The 18,708-nt window shown below is 30.4% G+C and overlaps 1 protein-coding gene across 8 annotated transcripts in view; it reads right to left on the bottom strand.

Moving 5' to 3' along the window:
* The window catches only part of LOC115888163 (reticulocyte-binding protein 2-like), a 145,428-nt gene that overhangs the window by 18,568 nt on the left and 108,152 nt on the right, over positions 1 to 18,708 (bottom strand). For 7 of the 8 annotated variants that reach the window (XM_030907777.1, XM_030907769.1, XM_030907828.1 and 4 more), the window contains one exon: positions 64 to 174. In XM_030907777.1, coding sequence (XP_030763637.1) covers positions 64 to 174 — 111 coding nt within the window. Of the gene's footprint in view, positions 1 to 63; positions 175 to 8,986; positions 9,210 to 18,708 lie in introns of those variants that run through there. The other variant, XM_030907787.1, reaches the window with a different exon arrangement.

The raw sequence follows: 18,708 nt of genomic DNA on the forward strand, positions 1-18,708 counted from the left end.
TATAATCAACCGAGGCGAATGAGGTGCGCCATCCTGTATATTCCTATTTTGTTTCTAACTTACTGGTAACTGTTGTTTTCGGGATAACCATAACAGAAGTTGTAATTATTATAACAACCAGGAATATTGCCCGAATTTCGTTGATGAGGTCCACTTGGATAATACGGAGCAGCCCTGAAAAGATTAAAAAATAACATTAATTTGTCGCTAAAATATACAGGGTGATTCGATTTTCAATAAGAAATATCGAGAGAAGAATATATAGGACCAAAGGGTTTATTTTTCTTTCTAAACATTTCTTCAAAAAAAAAATGTTTTAGTTTATACGAAGGACATTAAAATTTCTAGAGACTGAGTTAAACATTACTCATAAGCATTCCTCTGAATGGACTATCTAAAATATACAGAGTGTTGCACGTAATAATTAAGCTTATTCGGAAATTACTACTTCAGTTTAGAGGGTTTGGATGAGATCGGATGTCTCCTGAGTAAGAGTCGATTTAAACACTCGCCAAGTCGGTAGGCCATTGACAATGATATGGCCGAGGACCGCGGTTCGGATTCCGTGTAAACAAAGTAGGCCCAGTCCACATTAGCCTTAGTAACGAAAAGGAGACATTAACTTAAAATTCTTGTATTTCATAAGATTAATATTTGAACGAGCGTTTATAATATGTAGAGTAGAGATTTTTTAAGAACAAAACTTTTCACTCAATCTGCAGGTATATACATAATTACAATATGTTTATTATTTAATTCTATTATAATGGAATTAGTATATAAAACTGTACATTTATGTTGTTTGTTTACGCTGTCGTGATCCTGGATTGGACCACCGTCGTCACCAATCTTGTAGTCGCTGCCACCAAATGTTGTAGTTCTCTATTTGACTCGTATCACCACTTGTTGGGAATGTTATTCTTTATTTTTTTTATAATTAAATTCTTACTAAGTTGTTATTACTTTTTATTTTTAAACTTTTAATACAAAATATAAATTTAGCAGTATTACGTCTATGAAAAATTTTATGAATGTCCCCGGTCCCTTCTGTGACCGTGCTTTATGAGAATGCCCTCTCCGAAAATCCACGGGCGTACCTACTATTTCTTAATAATATTTTCAGGTAGGTTTGCAAGGGACAAACATGACCATTTCTTAAGTAAATAGAAACCAGACATCGCGTCTGAAAGTAAACGAATTACAAAGGAAAACTAAAATGATGCAACTTTTATGACTATTTCTTCCAAATTTCATCTTAAGGTAATGGTTCTGTTTATTTGCATCACCCATCTTTCTGAGAAGAATAATAATGTTGATGGTATTTTTCGTACCTTAAATTCTTTAGGCATAGCCGTAGAATAAGGGTAAAAATAATATTTTATACAATTTGTCGAATATACATATACATATAACCATATTAAATGTATGTTCACAACACCTCCCCCCTTAATGAGAGATTTCATGAGGTGAAAGTGATATGAAATCTCAAAACAAATGTTTATATAATTAATTAGTATAACTCAGATGGAAATGAATAAAAGTACATATATAAAAGTATTATACAAGTCTTAACTACTAATTATAACTAACTTACATTCTAACTTAACTAACATTTTTTTTTATAACTATTGCAGATTTAAAAATGTATCAAATGCGGAAATTATTTTTCTTTTAATGGTCGCCTTGATGGTACATACCCAATGGGTCTGCGCGAGGGCGCCTGTAAATTAACATTCTCTTCTTCGGAGTTTTCATAGTTACCTACATTTTCAGAGTTTTGGCTAATATTACGATTATAATGAGCAACATATCTATCACTATTTCTAGAAGATGGTTCCACAGACTGATTAACTCTAATGCATAAGTTTGGAATAATTCCGCAACAGGCTGTCTTGTTAGTACATTTTGTATACAATTTATAAATAATAAAAATAATAGCAAGAAGAGCTAAGATATAGGCAATTACAGATGCTGGAAATGTATAATTGTTTACAAGTTTCCTTTTTAGAATTTCATCACCTAACTTTTCAATATCTTCTAGCTTATGGCTCGCTACATTAAGTTCGGGGATGTGCTTTGTTAATTTCCTATAATGTTCGTTGAGAAATATTTCACTAATGTTTATTTTTTCTTCCTTTATCCTTTCGCAACAATTATCACTAATGTCGAATGGTGGAATAAAATCACTTGAAATATTGGACTGGACTGTATTTCCATGAGGGATTAGCATTGATGATGCGCTATAAGCTTTACATTGTTTACCTATAGTGACACTACCGCAATTTTTTAGTATTACATCTACGTGATTTTTTTTATTATTACATGATATCGTAAGAGTTTCTGGATGAGGAACTGCAAATAACCAAGTGTTACTGGTTTGTAGTTGAATAAAAATTGCTCTATCTGACTGAATTATACGTTTGTCACAGATATCAGGTATGATATTTGTGAATTGCAATAATTTAACTTCGCAATTATCTGCCAAATGAGCAAGAGAAACTGGTTTTTGTTGCTTGCAAATAAATTTATTTTCTATAATTTTTAAACAAGTATTAAATTCTATTTCCGACAGTGTAATAAACTGCTGTTTGCTTTCGTCAATTGCTATATATTTAGATGAGGGTTGAATTAATATAAACTGGTTATTTGACATTAATTTTGGAAAGGGTGATATTTTATAAATATAGAATAAATTTGTTTCAATTAAAGGGATGTTTATAATATATATTAATCGTTTGTTTTCGAAATAAACTTGCAACTCGATAACATTTAGAATGAGATTTGCATTGAGCGGATCTAATGGTACAGGAAATTCTAATCCATGAGGTAGAGATTCGGACACATCTTTTAATTCGTTAATTAACCTTAATGGCGTTAATATTGAGGGGTGTAAAACTCCCTTTCTTGCTACTAAAATAGCATTCGTAATCGTCATGATTTCTAATTGTAATTGATTTAGCATCATATTTAAAATAGTGACGTGTTCTTCTATGCCGGTTTTTATATATAGAAAATGAAAATTTTCTTTGACTTTGCTTAATTCATCGCTAATCTTTTTTATATTATTTTTTAATAAATTTTCGTTAAAATCTAAAGTTCCAATAGTATTATTGAAATTAATTATTGTTGATTGAACAATTTTTGTTTGTTCTTTTAAAAGTTGAAGGACTGAAGTTTCGTCTTTATTCATTTGTGAAATTTTATCATTATAGTATTTAGCATCTTCTTCATCTAAAACGCCGAATAAAACTTTAGTTGCTTTTCCTACAATATTGAACCAACCTCGTTTTTGTCTACTTTCTGATAAATGACTATGACCGATCAATTCGTGTAAGACTTCTAGTTCTTTTTCAATTTTTTCGAAAGTGTATTTAGAACTTTTCAAAAATAACTGACAAATATAATAGTGATATTGAGCATTCTCATTATTGCATAAATCTGTAGTATACTTACGGTAATTCTTTAATGATAATAACTTATTACTAATATTTTCTAATTCTACAAAAGTTACTAGTTTCCATTTGTTATTAAAAAACCTTAGTTCGCCCAGGTGCTCAAAGTGTATTCCAGGGTTCAAGTCATAAGTGGTTATATTGTATTCTGAGTGGACTACTGCTAGGATACTGGTAATTATTATAAATAAATTAACCCTAAAACAAAATATATATACTAATAATAAGCTAATTAAAATTTATTAATTCTAGTTTTTATAATCTATATATACTGATTATGTTTAGTTTTAATAATAAAAATATTTTAATCTATTTGCATGAATAGTTTGTTTATTTTTTCCTTTTTGAATTGTATAATTTACATCTGATATTTTTTTTATAATGGTATATGGACCAATCCATAAGGCGGAAAGTTTTTTACTTCTGCCACGTCGAACTGATTCGTCGTAAAGTAACACTTTGTCACCAATTTCGAATATTCTGGTATAACTGTTTTTATCGTAATTATTTTTTGATATGTTTTTACATTTTAATAAGTTTTCTTTAGCTAATTGATTAGAATGTTGCATTTTTTGTTTAAGATTGTTTATGAAATCATCATAAGTATAATTGACTTTAGGTGGTTGTTTAACTGATGTTGGTAATGTAGGAATATGTCCGAATAAAAGTTCAAATGGAGAAAATTGTGTAGCAGTGTGAGGTGTAGTATTATATGTAAATGTTGCATAGGGAATCCAATTATCCCAGTCTGTTTGAGATGTCTTAATGAAGTGTCTTAAATATTCTTCTAGAACTTTATGAGAGCGTTCTAGTGCTCCGTTTGACTCTGGGTGATAACTTGTTGTTTGGATCTTTTTTATCTTTAAAAACTTGCAAGTACTTTTAAAAATATCACTTAAAAAATTTGACCCCTGATCTGTGACTAGCATGTCAGGTATTCCGTAAATGCATATAATATTCGTTACAAAATGATGCGCTACAGTTACAGCTTCTTGATTTCTCATAGGTATATTAATTATATATTTTGTTAAATCATCCTGAAAGGTTAATATGTATTTGTGACCATTTTCGGTTTCTGGTAGTGGTCCAACTATATCTAAAAAACATTTTTCGAACGGTTTTGATGCCGTGGTCGTAATTACCATAGGCATTTTTGTTTTTCGAGACTGTTTATTTTTTTGACAAAGTTCACATTTTTTTATAAACTCTTTTATGTCTTTTTTCATACCTTTCCATGTATATAATTGAGATAATTTTTTATATGTGCGGGATGACCCTTGATGACCTCCTAATGGACAATTGTGATTTTCATTTAATAATACAACTTTTTCAGCATCTGAGGGGTTGATAAGACTGTTGTTAAATATTGTAATTTCTGAATAGAGGTCTTTAAAAATATATCTTATCATAGGAAGAACGATTTCCCATTTGACTAATGAGTTGTAATGATATTTTATAAATGATAGTTCGGTTTTTTCGTTGGATATAATATTTCGTAAAGTTAGTAAGCAAGACCAAATATTTTCATAATTAATATCACTGAATGTATTTTCGTTGTCTGTTAATAGAAATATATTACAATTATTTTGTTGATACTGAAAAACTGACGGCATGTCTAAAGGATTTGTGTTATCGTAATGTTCTAAAAATGTATTAATTTGTTTATTTTTTTCTAGAATTTTAAAGTCGTTTTTGTTGAATAATTTTGGCAAAAATAAAACTATAGGTATAAGTTGTGGTGTTTCAAACAGATTTGTGTTTTTTTCTTTGACTTTGGAATTAATAATTATATGGCTTTCGAGATGTGTTTTAAAATTATCATAATTGGTAATAATAGAATTGACATTTGTTGTGCTAACTATTCTACTCAATGCATCAGCATTTGTATTAATCTTTCCAGCTTTATAAATTATTTCATAGTCATATTCTTCAAGTTTTATTCTAAAACGCGTCAAACGAGAACCAGGGTCTTTGATATTAAATATATAGAGTAGGGGTTTGTGATCTGTAACAATTTTAAATCTTGTGCCAAAAATATATGGACGGAAATGTTTTACTGCCCAGACGATTGCAGTTAGCTCTTTTTCTGAAGTTGAATAATTTTGTTCTGCTTTATTTAGAGTTCTACTAGCAAACGCTATTGGACGATCATGATTAACCTTACCCTGCGATAAAATTGCTCCTACTGCGAAATTACTCGCATCTGTTGTTATAATAAATTCTTTGGTAAAATCTGGGTATTGGAGAACAGGTGGAAAAGTTATACTATCTTTAAGAATTTGGAAAGAATTTTCGCATTTTATACCCCAATTAAAAACAGAATCTTTTTTTAATAATTCGGTTAAAGGTTTAGCAATTTTAGCGAAATTTTTGATAAATTTCCTATAATATCCTACAAGCCCTAAAAAAGATTTTATATCTTTAGGATTTTTAGGTTGCGGAAAGTTTGTTACACATTGAATTTTTGATGGATCTGGTTTAATGCCGTTTTCTGTAATAATGTGACCTAAGTATAAACATTCTTTTCGTAAAAACTGACACTTCGAAGGTTGAAGTTTTAAATTATGTTGTCTAAATCTTTGAAAAACTTCAATTAATCTATCGTTATGTTCATTTAAGTTGTTTGCATAAATTACTATATCATCTAAATAAATAAAGCATTTCATACCATTAAGACCGCTTAAAACTGTGTTCATGAGTCTTTGAAATGTGGCGGGAGCTCCTTTTAAACCGAAAGGCATTCTGTTATAAACGTAATGTCCTGTATTAGTGCTAAAAGCGGTTTTATTTTTATCTTTTTCGTCCATTTCTACCTGATGAAATCCACTAGTAAGATCTAAGGTAGTAAAATAATGAGATTTTCCTAACTGGTCTAAAATTTCTGCTATATTAGGTAGAGGATATGCGTTTCCAATGGTAATTTCATTTAACTTTCGAAAATCAACGCATACTCTAAATTTAGGTGATAATGGGTCGCTTTTCTTAGGAACAACTAGTAAAGGACTATTCCAAGGACTGTCCGAAGCGGAAATTACCCCGTCTTTTAACATTTGCTCAGTTTGTTCATTAATTATTTCTTTATGTTTGAAAGGCAATCTATAAGGTTTTACGTTAATAGGACCTTTATTACTTTCTGTCGGTATAGTGTGTTTTATTGTGTTGGTGCTTGTTAGTTTATCGCCTTCTAAGTAAAAAATATCGTTAAAATCTCTACAAATATCTAATACTGAATTAGTTTCTTCTTCATTTAATTGGTCTAGATTAATTTCTTTTCTTATTTTAGCAAAACGATCGATAATGTCATAATTATATGTTTCTATAAATTCGTACTCATTAAAAGAAATAGGTTCGACATTCACTCTAGGTGTATGGATAGTTTGAGCTTCATTAGAAATATTTAATATGCTAACTAAACATTTATAGTTCTGGACTTTTGTTAGGCTTGACCCTAGATATAAATGTTCGGATAATTGTTTTGAAACTACTATGCCTTCGGACGAAGATAAATTAGCTAGAGCAGGTACAATAATTTGACATCTCGCGGGAATTATTGTAGTTGCTTCTGACGGCAAAATTTTAAAAAAATTGTCTTCAAAATTAATGACTCCGTCTTCGTAATTTATTTTGGCTTTATACTTTTGCAAAAAATCGCGTCCTAATAGTCCATCACTTTTAATCGGTATACTATCTGGCACAATGTGAAAAGGATGAGTTATTGCTTTGTTATTGTTTAATTTAATTGGGATGTTACAAACACCTTTAGTAAATACAGGTTCTTTACTTATACCTTTTAATTCTATAATGCAAGTTTTATTTAATTTTAGATTATTTTGTAATAAGATACATTCTTTCAATAAAGATATATCTGCCCCTGTATCTAATAAAAGATGTAATTCTTTATCTTTTATATCTAAAGAAGGGATTTTAATTATCTCTAATTGTTGGTAACTATCGGAAAATAATACTGATTTATGCGGTATGTCAATTAAGTTTTGCTCAATTTTAATTTTATTTTTATGCTCAGGTAGTGTGTAATTCATAGAACAGCTATTATCTAATTTTAAGAAGCGCTTAATCGGCTGCTCGCGACCAAGGCTTCGCTCTCGTTTCCCGAAAAATTTTGAGATGTGCTCGGTTCTGAAAAATAATTATCTGCTGAATTGATTAACGACTGAGAATTTATAGTTTGAATTTGTTGTGGTGATCTATTATTTGAACTATTAAAATTGGTAGTACTGGATTCATTATTGTAATTAGAAAAATTTTGAGATTGTTGAGGTATCGAAACATTTTGCTGCCGTTGAGGAACTTGTGAGTTATTAAAATTTCTTGGATTCTGAGAATATCTATTATTGTAATTTGAACGAGGATTATTACTGTTATAATTGTTACCATAATTACGATTATAATTACGCACGTCGTTGTTCTGATTAAAATTTTGATTGTTGTAGTTTCGATTAGTGAAACGTCCTTGATTATATTGTACTGTATTTACGTCTTGTCTATTTGAAAAATTATTATTGCTATTAAAATTTTGCGGTGGGCGTGTCTGATTATTGCTAGGTACATTTCTATTATATGAGTTACTATTTTGTTCGTATTGCCTAAGCTGTCTACACTGTGATGTTAAATGATTATTTTTAAAACAAAATAAACAGGAATTATTAGAAGAATGATTATTTAATTGTCTATTTCCACGCTCTACAAAACCTATATTTTTAAAATGCGAGTTTTTAAACCTGTCATTATTCTCAAGTTCCATTTCAATTGCTAATGATAAAGCTTTATCTAAATATGTAGTATTTTCGGCAATAATACGCATTTGAATTTTTTCATCGTTGAGTCCTTTTCTAAAAGTATTGACTAAAATGGAGTTTAAATTTTCTATTAAAACAGTAGCTTCGTTATTTGCATAATTTAAGTGACACGTTTCTTTATATTTATTAAAGAGAATTTGTAATCTATCGCCATATTCTTTTACAGTTTCCCTAAAATGTTGCTTTATATTCATTATTTGTGTTAGAAAATGCGATGGTGGTGTTTTATCAGTAAAAGTGCTCTAATAAGAAATCTTTTAGTTCTTCCCAATTTTGAAACTGTTTATATTGTGTTACCTCTTGTGCCTTCCCTTTTTAATTTAGTACCAAAAATTAAATCTACTAGTAATTCTTTTTTGATCCACTTTGACAATTTTAATATTGAATCACAATTTTTAAGAAAAATTGGAGTGAATTTGCGTCACCCTGACCATCAAATGAATTTATTAAATTCAGAACATCAGTTGCGTCTTTACCTCCTGCCATTATTATATTTTATTAATGATTTATTACTTTAGTTTAAGAATTATTATTTATTTTTATAGATGTATTTTTAGTTTGAAGAGAGAAAAAAATATTTACGAATTTTAAGCAATATTTTTTTTTTTTTTTATTATTGCAGTCCAGAATTATTATTGTGCTTAACTTAAATCTAACTAACTAAAATCAGAAGAAAAACAGTAGCGTCACAATACAGTAAACAAATGAAAGACTTACCCCGTCATCATCTGGTGAAAACAAAAGCTTCCCTGGAGACTTGCTGCTGCGTCTGGCGCTCCTTCAGTGTCCCCAATGTCTACGTCTCGTGTCGGGCTTCTTGCTGCTTCTTGGTGCACCTTCAAGAACTGCCCGTTGCCTCTATCTTCTTCCAAAAACTGGTAGGTTTTCTGCTGCCACCAATGTCGTGATCCTGGATTGGACCACCGTCGTCACCAATCTTGTAGTCGCTGCCACCAAATGTTGTAGTTCTCTATTTGACTCGTATCACCACTTGTTGGGAATGTTATTCTTTATTTTTTTATAATTAAATTCTTACTAAGTTGTTATTACTTTTTATTTTTAAACTTTTAATACAAAATATAAATTTAGCAGTATTACGTCTATGAAAAATTTTTATGAATGTCCCCGGTCCCTTCTGTGACCGTGCTTTTATGAGAATGCCCTCTCCGAAAATCCACGGGCGTACCTACTATTTCTTAATAATATTTTCAGGTAGGTTTGCAAAGGGACAAACATGACCATTTCTTAAGTAAATAGAAACCAGACATCGCGTCTGAAAGTAAACGAATTACAAAGGAAAACTAAAAATGATGCAACTATTTATGACTATTTCTTCAAATTTCATCTTAAGGTAATGGTTCTGTTTATTTGCATCACCCATCTTTCTGAGAAGAATAATAATGTTGATGGTATTTTTCGTACCTTAAATTCTTTAGGCATAGCCGTAGAATAAGGGTAAAAATAATATTTTATACAATTTGTCGAATATACATATACATATAACCATATTAAATGTATGTTCACAACAACGCGGCCTTAATTGATTAATGTAGTAGTACTATTGCTTGATGAGTAATACTGGCAACATCATCAATATATCGAGCTGATTGGGAAAATTATTGATTGACCCGATGTCAATAAAAGATACTTTAATAATATATAATAATAAGATGGTTTGATATAAATCCATTCAAAAATAAGAAATAATTAGACGATGTTTTAAATAATTTAATATGTACCGTGAATTGTAATCTATAAAAGGCAAAAAAGAAATATATATTTTGTTACTATATTATAATTAATGATAAACAATGATTAAAACTAAATATTCTTGTTTAATCTTAGAGGAATAGCCAATTTAATCTATACCATCGGTAACTGTTTTCTAAATGCATTGTTTTTATTTTTCATCAGTTTAATATAGTGGTATTACTTACACTCCATTACAAATTAATGATATTTATTCATACTCCATGTTTACTTATTTTTCTGAAGCCACCACAACGGTTGACCTTGATTGCTTCGTGCTATTCATAAAATAGTACGATAAATGTCAGCCCGTGTTATAAAAATTAGTTCTTACGTTTCCTGAAATAGATTGAGACGCGCCTTGATTGGTTGTTTGTTTTTTCTTGTTAACCTAGATTAACAATAAAATACAAACAACCAATCACAGCGCGTTTTTATAACACGGACTGAGATTTGAGTATAATTCTGAAAGTACGCAGAAAAAAAAATCGTTTGGGAAGGTTTGAAAGGAAACAATGTTTTTGCGACGTTTCGCGACTTTATTGTCCCTTCTTCAGGCACTATAGGAGAAGCAGTTTTTTTAAAAATATCAAAATAAAATTAACTGACCACTTACCCAAAACATATATTAATCCACATTATGCCTACAAATATTCATGGCGATTCCAACCGCCAACACTAAGACACATACAGACGAATCGAACAGAAACTTAACGGGTATCTTTTGGCCCGATATACACCGATGCTCGGTTTGTGTCGTACTGACACCAGTTGAATTAATTTCGGTACCAAAAAAAGGATTGACTTTTTGTTTCCTTTATCATTAATTTCTTTCCCCGTGTCTCTGGTGCTCTTAATAGCCCTAAGCAATTCCCTATATGCGCAGGCCGGTCGGCATCGCCATGAACAAACAAACAGAATCATAATGTGGGCCCGATAGTGCTTCTCCTATAGTGCCTGAAGAAGCGACAATAAAGTCGCGAAACGTCGCAAAAACATTGTTTCCTTTCAAGCCTTCCCAAACACCTACGATTTTTTTTCTGCGTATTAACTACTGGGAACTAATAATAATCATAATTCTGAAAGTATTTCCAGAAATATTTCATGACATATTTCCAGAAATATTTCGTAAAACATTTCGGGGATAGTGTAGACATAGTTTAAGGAAAAGAGTAGTTGCACTCTCGCAAATATTTTCTGCCAGTTTTTGCAAGCTGTCGAATATCGGCAGCTTGCAAAGCGTTTCAGTTGAATTCCGTCCGTCGAGCTGAGCGTTGATGGCGTTGCGTCCCAGCACAGAGACGGATTGACAAAAAATGAGTGCCTTACTGTGTAATTAATTTGTGTATTTAATTTATTCTGTGCTATTAATTGTAGTAATAATTCAAAAAATTGTTCTTTGAGTTTTTTTTAGATTTCCATCGGATGTAAATCGGCAAGCTGATAGTAATTATCAATAAACATTTAATTATATTTGTTTATTTTAGAAGCTGAGATATTATGTAATTAATTAAATGTTATTTTTTTTAGCATGTGGGCAAATCTTAGAAATAGTTTTTTAGATATACAGGTTGTCTCAAATATGCGCATGAAAATATTCTTTGGTCAGGGGATTTGCCATAAAATTTTCATTCCAGTAATAATTTACGAGATAATTTATATAGATTGGTTTTTGAAACAATTTTAGAGTAAATAGTTTGTACATCTAAAGTCTCCGCAAATTATTCATATTTTTTAAATGAAAGAATTTTATAATAGCATAATCTATTATAAATTTAGTGGACTGTATTTTATGTTTTTTTTTTATTTTATTTATTTTTTATTATAAGTGGTCGTAATATAACAATATTCAAAATATTATAGACAAAATATTGAGTTTATATTTGAGGGAAGAAAAGTGCAACACCTAGCTTTAAACCACTGTAAATATACAGGGTGGCCCATCATTGCGAGGAAGTCTAATATCGTCGTTCTTGTCGAAGATGTGAAAAAAGTTTTATTCATATGTTTCAAGGTTTATAAAGGGTCGTATCCTAAAATATTTTGTTATATACAGGGTGTCACAAAAAAGTTATGGTAAAGTTATTTTTTTTTTAATTATTTTACATCATTCTATATACATTATTCTATATAGGGTATTTTTTATGGCGATGGCGTCACCAAAATCGGAATATTTAAAATGGTATATCTCAATTTTTTTAAATGCAACATTCTGTATATTATTTTTCGGTCAGATGCAGAATTAAAAAGTGAACATTTTTTTATTTAAAGTGTTTCTCTAAATTTTTAACGGTTTCTCAGATATTCGTAGTATTATATTACATATAGCTCTTTCAACAGTAAATTTTTATCAAAGCCACCTAATATAATCTTTGTCTGATATTTTATCGCTGAAAATCCCATATGTAATGAAATACAGAAAATATTTGAAAACGCCTAAAAATTTAAGAACACTTTAAATAAAAAAATGTTCACTTTTTAATTCTACATCTGAAAAAAAAATAATATACTAGGTGTTGCATTTAAAAAAAATGAGATACAACATTTTAAATATTACGATTTTGGTGACGCCATAAAAAATACCCTGTATACGATAAAGTAAATTTTTCTACACGAATTTATTCTGGTGTCCTTGTCATGTTTAAGAAAACATAGCTAAGTATTAATAAAGTTATATTCACTCTAGTTTTTTGCCACTTTTCATATAATGTTTTTAACCAAAGTTTTTTTTAGTAAATAAGAAATAGAAAGGCAACACCGCAGTGTGCTTTAAATAGAATCCAGTTATCTACAGAAAATTTTTTTTAAACTTGTTTTAAATCAAAAAAAAATTGTAGAAACTCTCTGAAATAGATAATAATATAAAAACATGTCATTATATATATTTTCCGCGTTTCTTCCCATCAGAAGATTTTCAGATACAGAAGAATTGTTACCTACACGAAATGTGAAAACATTCTGTTTTCAAGCAAGTTTTTACTCGACGATCAATTTATTTTATCTTATTGCGAATTCATATTTTTCTAAATACATATCTGTGAAACTACGGCGAGTGCCACGACTATACTTTGCCTAGTTAATAGACCACAACTATACAGCTACGTCAGTGGTCACGGGAGGCGAGAACAAGGTCATATAAAGTGGCAGAAAAAGAACAAAGGATTTGACAAGGAGTAAATCTACTAGTTTCCTTATACTATGGTGTAGAGGCTGTTTTATACTTATGCCTAAAACTAGCAGTTATTGGAATTTTTCAAGTTATTGAAAAAAATTAAAAATAATTTAAATATGACAAAAATGTTGTATACTCTTGAAAATTTACACCAGGAATGTATTTTTTACGCGATTCCCTGCACGAGTATGTCAGGATGGATGGGAGAGCGTGAAAAAACAATTACACACCCATAGTTTACACTGTTCCATTAATTAAAGGTTTCAAATTGCAAGTACAGTGTGTGGCTTACAACCTTGCTTGCGAACGTGAATAAAGTCTAATTCTAATTAACTGATCGAAGAGCGAAAATATTTCCCCTTTCTTAAAATTATGTTGAATTGGTTACATATTAAATTACAAAGGCTTTTATATGTTTTGCTCCGAAAGGGATAAAGGCATCTCCCATCTTTCTTGTACGTTTCTTGTTTACTAAAGGAAATTAATTAGATATTTTCAACCATCAAGAATTGTGTAGTTGGTTGTTCATAGTATAAGCATTATTAATTTGTACAGATACATAATGAAAAAATGTCTATACCTCTGTGGCAGATTCATCTCTCCAAAAAAGTCCTATGGGTATTTCGCCACTGTAAAACAGCGTCTACACTATGCGAGAAACTCTTCGAAATATGTCAAGGTCGCATTTTGTCGCCCAACTTTGACGCATTTCGATTTATTTCCAGTTGTCTTGACCCACTTCGGTTTGCCTCGACCTACTTTCGATTCTTATAAGCGCCAGAAAACTACCCGTGAGGAGGGCGAGGGGGGATTTTGTTGGCGTTTTTAGTTTTACGCGAAAATTTTGTTTTGTTTTGAGCTATTTCCAAAATGTGGCCGTATCTGTATCCAAGGCAAACGATTTTTTTTCATAAATCTCAGTGAAATAAGTAAACCTAGACGTTTCTAAAATAGCTGTTGTTACGATTCTATTTCGTTAATTATATCTCATTTTATGTTATATTGATATATATTCCACAGAATTAATATATGAACACGCGTTTATTATATGTATAGTAGATATTTAGGAACAAAACTTTTCACTTAAACTGCAGGAATATAATAACAATATTTTTATGATTTAATTTTATTATGATGAATTAGTATACCGTGCTGGCAACTGTTACTCTTGGGTCGGTATTTACATGTGTGGAAGTAAATTGCATAGGGATCTTACTAAGTCGGAGTGAGAGAAATGCGACGGAGTGCTGTTGCGGCGTTGCCGGTACGCCTTTCCCTATCAAGTAAAATCACGATCGCAAACCGCTTATTTTTAAAAAACTTTTTTCGAAAAGATAACTAGATAAAATCATTAGAAATGTTTCTGAGCATCTGAAATGGAATTATAAGGATATATTTAGGGTGTCATTTTTTTTATAACGAGAAAACGTCAGTAATCGCGATAATTTAAAAACTCAACTTTTTAACACATAACACGCCATAACTCAAAAAACACTTTATATATTGAACCTTTTTTTGTATTTTGAAGATTGGGATCTTTTACAATATGTTTACATAAGAAAAAAATCGATAAGGTTGTTTTTTCCATTCAAAAATAATTGTAATAAAACAACCCATCCATTTACTTTTAGAGCATAGCAATTTTCAGCAGTCGTGTATTTTTTTTATTGATAAAGATTTTCACTTAGTGTCTACGAAGAAAATACAGAAGAAATATTAAGAAAGTTTTTGAAAAAACTACAATCAATTATTTCTAATAGATTTCGAGATATCGATTTTTGAATTCAGAGTTCTAATAGCCCGACCACTGTCGAAAACCAACTCAATTTCACTTATTTTTACGAAAAATGCAAGTGTTTCTAGCTTGCACCTAAACATTTTCAAGCTATAAGAAAAATTACAACGACTCGTTAATAAATAAACAAACAAAGTATCACCATAGTATAAGGAAACTAGTAGTTTTGCTCCGTGTCAAATCCTTTGTTCTTTTTCTGCCACTTTATATGACCTTGTTCTCGCCTCCCGTGACCACTGACGTAGCTGTATAGTCGTGGTATATTAATTATGCAAAGTATAGTCGTGGCACTCGCCATAGTTTCACAGATATGTATTTAGGAAAATATGAGTTCACAATAAAATAAAATAAAAAAATTGATCATCGAGTAAAAACTGGCTTGAAAACAGAATATTTTCATATTCCGTGTAGGTAACAATTCTTCTGTATCTGAAAATCTTCTGATGGGAATAAATGCGAAAAAATATATAATGACATATTTTTATATTATTATCTTTTTCAGAGATTTTCTACAACTTTTTTTTTATTTAAAACAAGTGTTTAATTTTCTGTAGATAACTAGATTCGGCATAAAATTCTGCATATAGTACACTGTCTTTATTTAAAGCACACTGCGGTGTTGCCATTCTATTTCTTATTTACTAAAACTTTGGTTAAAAATATTATCTATGTATATACGAAAAGTGGTAAAAAAACTAGAGTGAATATAACTTAATTAATACTTAGCTATGTTTTCTTAAACATGAAGGATACCAGAATAAATTCGCGTAAAAAAATATTTTATCGTATACAGGATATTTTTTATGACGTGACCAAAATCGTAATATTTAAAATGTTGTATCTCATTTTTTTAATGCAACACCTTGTATATTATTTTTCTTTCAGATGTAGTTTTAATTCTACATGAATTAAAACTACATCTAAAAGAAAAATAAAAAAATAAAGGTGAACACATTTAAAATTTACTGTTGAAAGAGCCATATGTAAAAAATGTATAATACTGCGAATATCTGTGAAACCGTTAAGAATTTAGAAACATTTTAAATAAAAAAATGTTCACTTTTTAATTCTGCATCTGACAGAAAAATAATATACATTTTAAGTTGCATTTAAAAAAATTGAGATATACCATTTTAAATATTCCGATTTTGGTGACGCCATAAAAAATACCCCATATAGAATAATGTATATAGAAAAATATAAAATAATTTTAAAAAACTAACTTTACCATAACTTTTTCTGTGACACCCTGTATATAACAAAGTATTTTAGGATACGCCCCTTTATAAACCTTGAAACATATGAATAAAACTTATTTCACATCTTCGACAACGACGACGATATTGGACTTCCTCGCACTAATGGGCCACCCTGTATATTTACGGTGGTTTAAAGCTAGGTGTGGCACTTTTCTTCCCTCAAATATAAACTCAATATTTTGTCTATAATATTTTGAATATTGTTATATTACGACCACTTATAGTAAAAAATAAATAAAAAAAACATAAAAAAATACAGTCCACTAAATTTATAAGAGATTATGCTATTATAAAATTCTTTCAATTAAAAAATATGAATAATTTGCGGAGACTTTAGATGTTTCAAAAACTTAGACTTAAATTGTTTCAAAAACCAATCTATATAAATTATCTCGTAAATTGTTATTGGAATGAAAATTTTATGGCAAATCCCCTGGCCAAAAAATATTTTCATGCGTATATTTGAGACAACCTGTATATCTAAAAAACTATTTTTAAAATCTGCCCACATGCTAAAAAAATAATAACATTTAATTAATTACATAATATCTCAGCTTCTAAAATAAACAAATATAATTAAATGTTTATTGATAATTACTATCAGCTTGCCGATTTTTATCCGATGGAAATCTAAAAAAACTCAAAGAACACCTTTTTGAATTATTACTACAATTAATAGCAGCAAACAGTAAGGCACTCATTTTTTGTCAATCCATCTCTGTGCTGGGACGCAACGCCCGAACCTCGCATCTCGACGGACGGAATTCAACTGAAACATGACTGAAACGCTTTGCAACCTGCCGATATTCGACAGCTTGTAAAAACTGGCAGAAAATATTTGCGAGAGTGCAACTACTCTTTTCCTTAAACTGTGGTATCACGAGACGTAATTAAATCGTGAAGCTGAACGCATGATGTACACCTTTCCCTAGAACTTTAAGTGCTGGCAGAGGTACTGATTGGGTCGACCGGTCAACTGTGACAAATCTGCTATATCCCCTTCTACAGAAGTTGTGACAGAAGTGTCTAGCCCTAGCAGTCAACTATTAAGCTTGACCAATCAGGTTACTTAGCGTGGTTACTTGAAGGGTGTTAATTCATTTGTGTTTGTCAAAAACTCTAACGTGATTGGCCGGGCTTAATATTTGCTTGCTAGGGCTAGACACAAGTCCCTTCTAAGTCTCTTAGCAATGTGCACAGTTTCTCGGTTCATTTCATACGTTTGGCAACGTGTTTACTGTTCCCTCTTTGTTCAGTACATTATAAACGCATTGTACTCTTCTTACATACGGAAATCTCGACCCAAGCCTTACCTTTGCCAGCCCATAGTATAACATTGTATATGATATGTTTAATTACGGCCTTAATTGATTAATATAAGAGTAGTATTGTTTGATGAGTAATACTGGTAACATTATCAATATATCCGCTTGAGAAAATTATTAATTGACCCGATGTCAACAAAAGTATGGTCCACGGGCATTATTTAAAAGCAATGTTCTTTTATTGTTCCTTAGAGAAATCTGTAAACGATACTTTTATTAGCACCCAGCATGGTTTGATATAAATCCATTCAACTAGTATTTATTAGGCAGGGATTTAGACAATAATTAAAACTAGAAAAACAAAACCAAATTAGTAAACTAAACTTTGCTACAGACTACAGTATAAATGTTACTTTACCATAACCAGCAATAATAAATAATTAGACGATTTTTTAAATAATTTTGTGTATATTTTGTTCATGAGGCGCAATACCCTGGATAGGCCGATAAATGGTAGACTGCTATTTAGTCACTGTTTTATATTTTTTACTATATTGTAATTAACAATATTAAGCAATGATTAAAACTAAATATTCTTGTGTAACCTTCGAGGAATAGCCAATTTAATTTACCATCGGTAACTGTTCTCATATCAGTTTTTCCATGTTCACTTATTTTTCTGAAGCCACCACAACGTTTGACCTTGATTGCCTCGTGCTATTTGACAAAATAGTACGATAAATATAAACCCGTGTTGCTTGTTTTTTATTGTTAACTCAGATTAAGAATAAAAAACAAACAACCAATCACGGCGCGTCTCGATCTATTTCAGGAAACGTGGGAACTAATTTTTATAACACGGGCTTATATTTATCGTACTATTTCCAGAAATGTTTTGCGAAATGTTTCACGAAATATTTCGTAAAACATCACGGGGATAGTGTAGCGGCTGTTTAAGAAAATCTACAAAATAAAATAGTTATTTTTTGTAAACACTGCTGCGTTAATCCAACGGGGACTAAAGGTACAAGCTTTACCACGAGCTTACCTGCACAAACCTGTTTGTGTCAGGAACTCGCTGTGTGTAGACCATAGACTTAAAATAAAATATAGACTGAGCATCTCATTCATAAATAGCTGGAACATGCGGTCAGACACTGTCTTGTTATTGTTGTGTTATTGTTTTAGGTTATAACGAG

Source organism: Sitophilus oryzae, unplaced genomic scaffold (assembly GCF_002938485.1).
Source record: "Sitophilus oryzae breed Bouriz unplaced genomic scaffold, Soryzae_2.0 scaffold_1167_pilon_pilon, whole genome shotgun sequence".
In the NCBI taxonomy this organism is placed as follows: Eukaryota; Metazoa; Arthropoda; class Insecta; order Coleoptera; family Curculionidae; genus Sitophilus; species Sitophilus oryzae.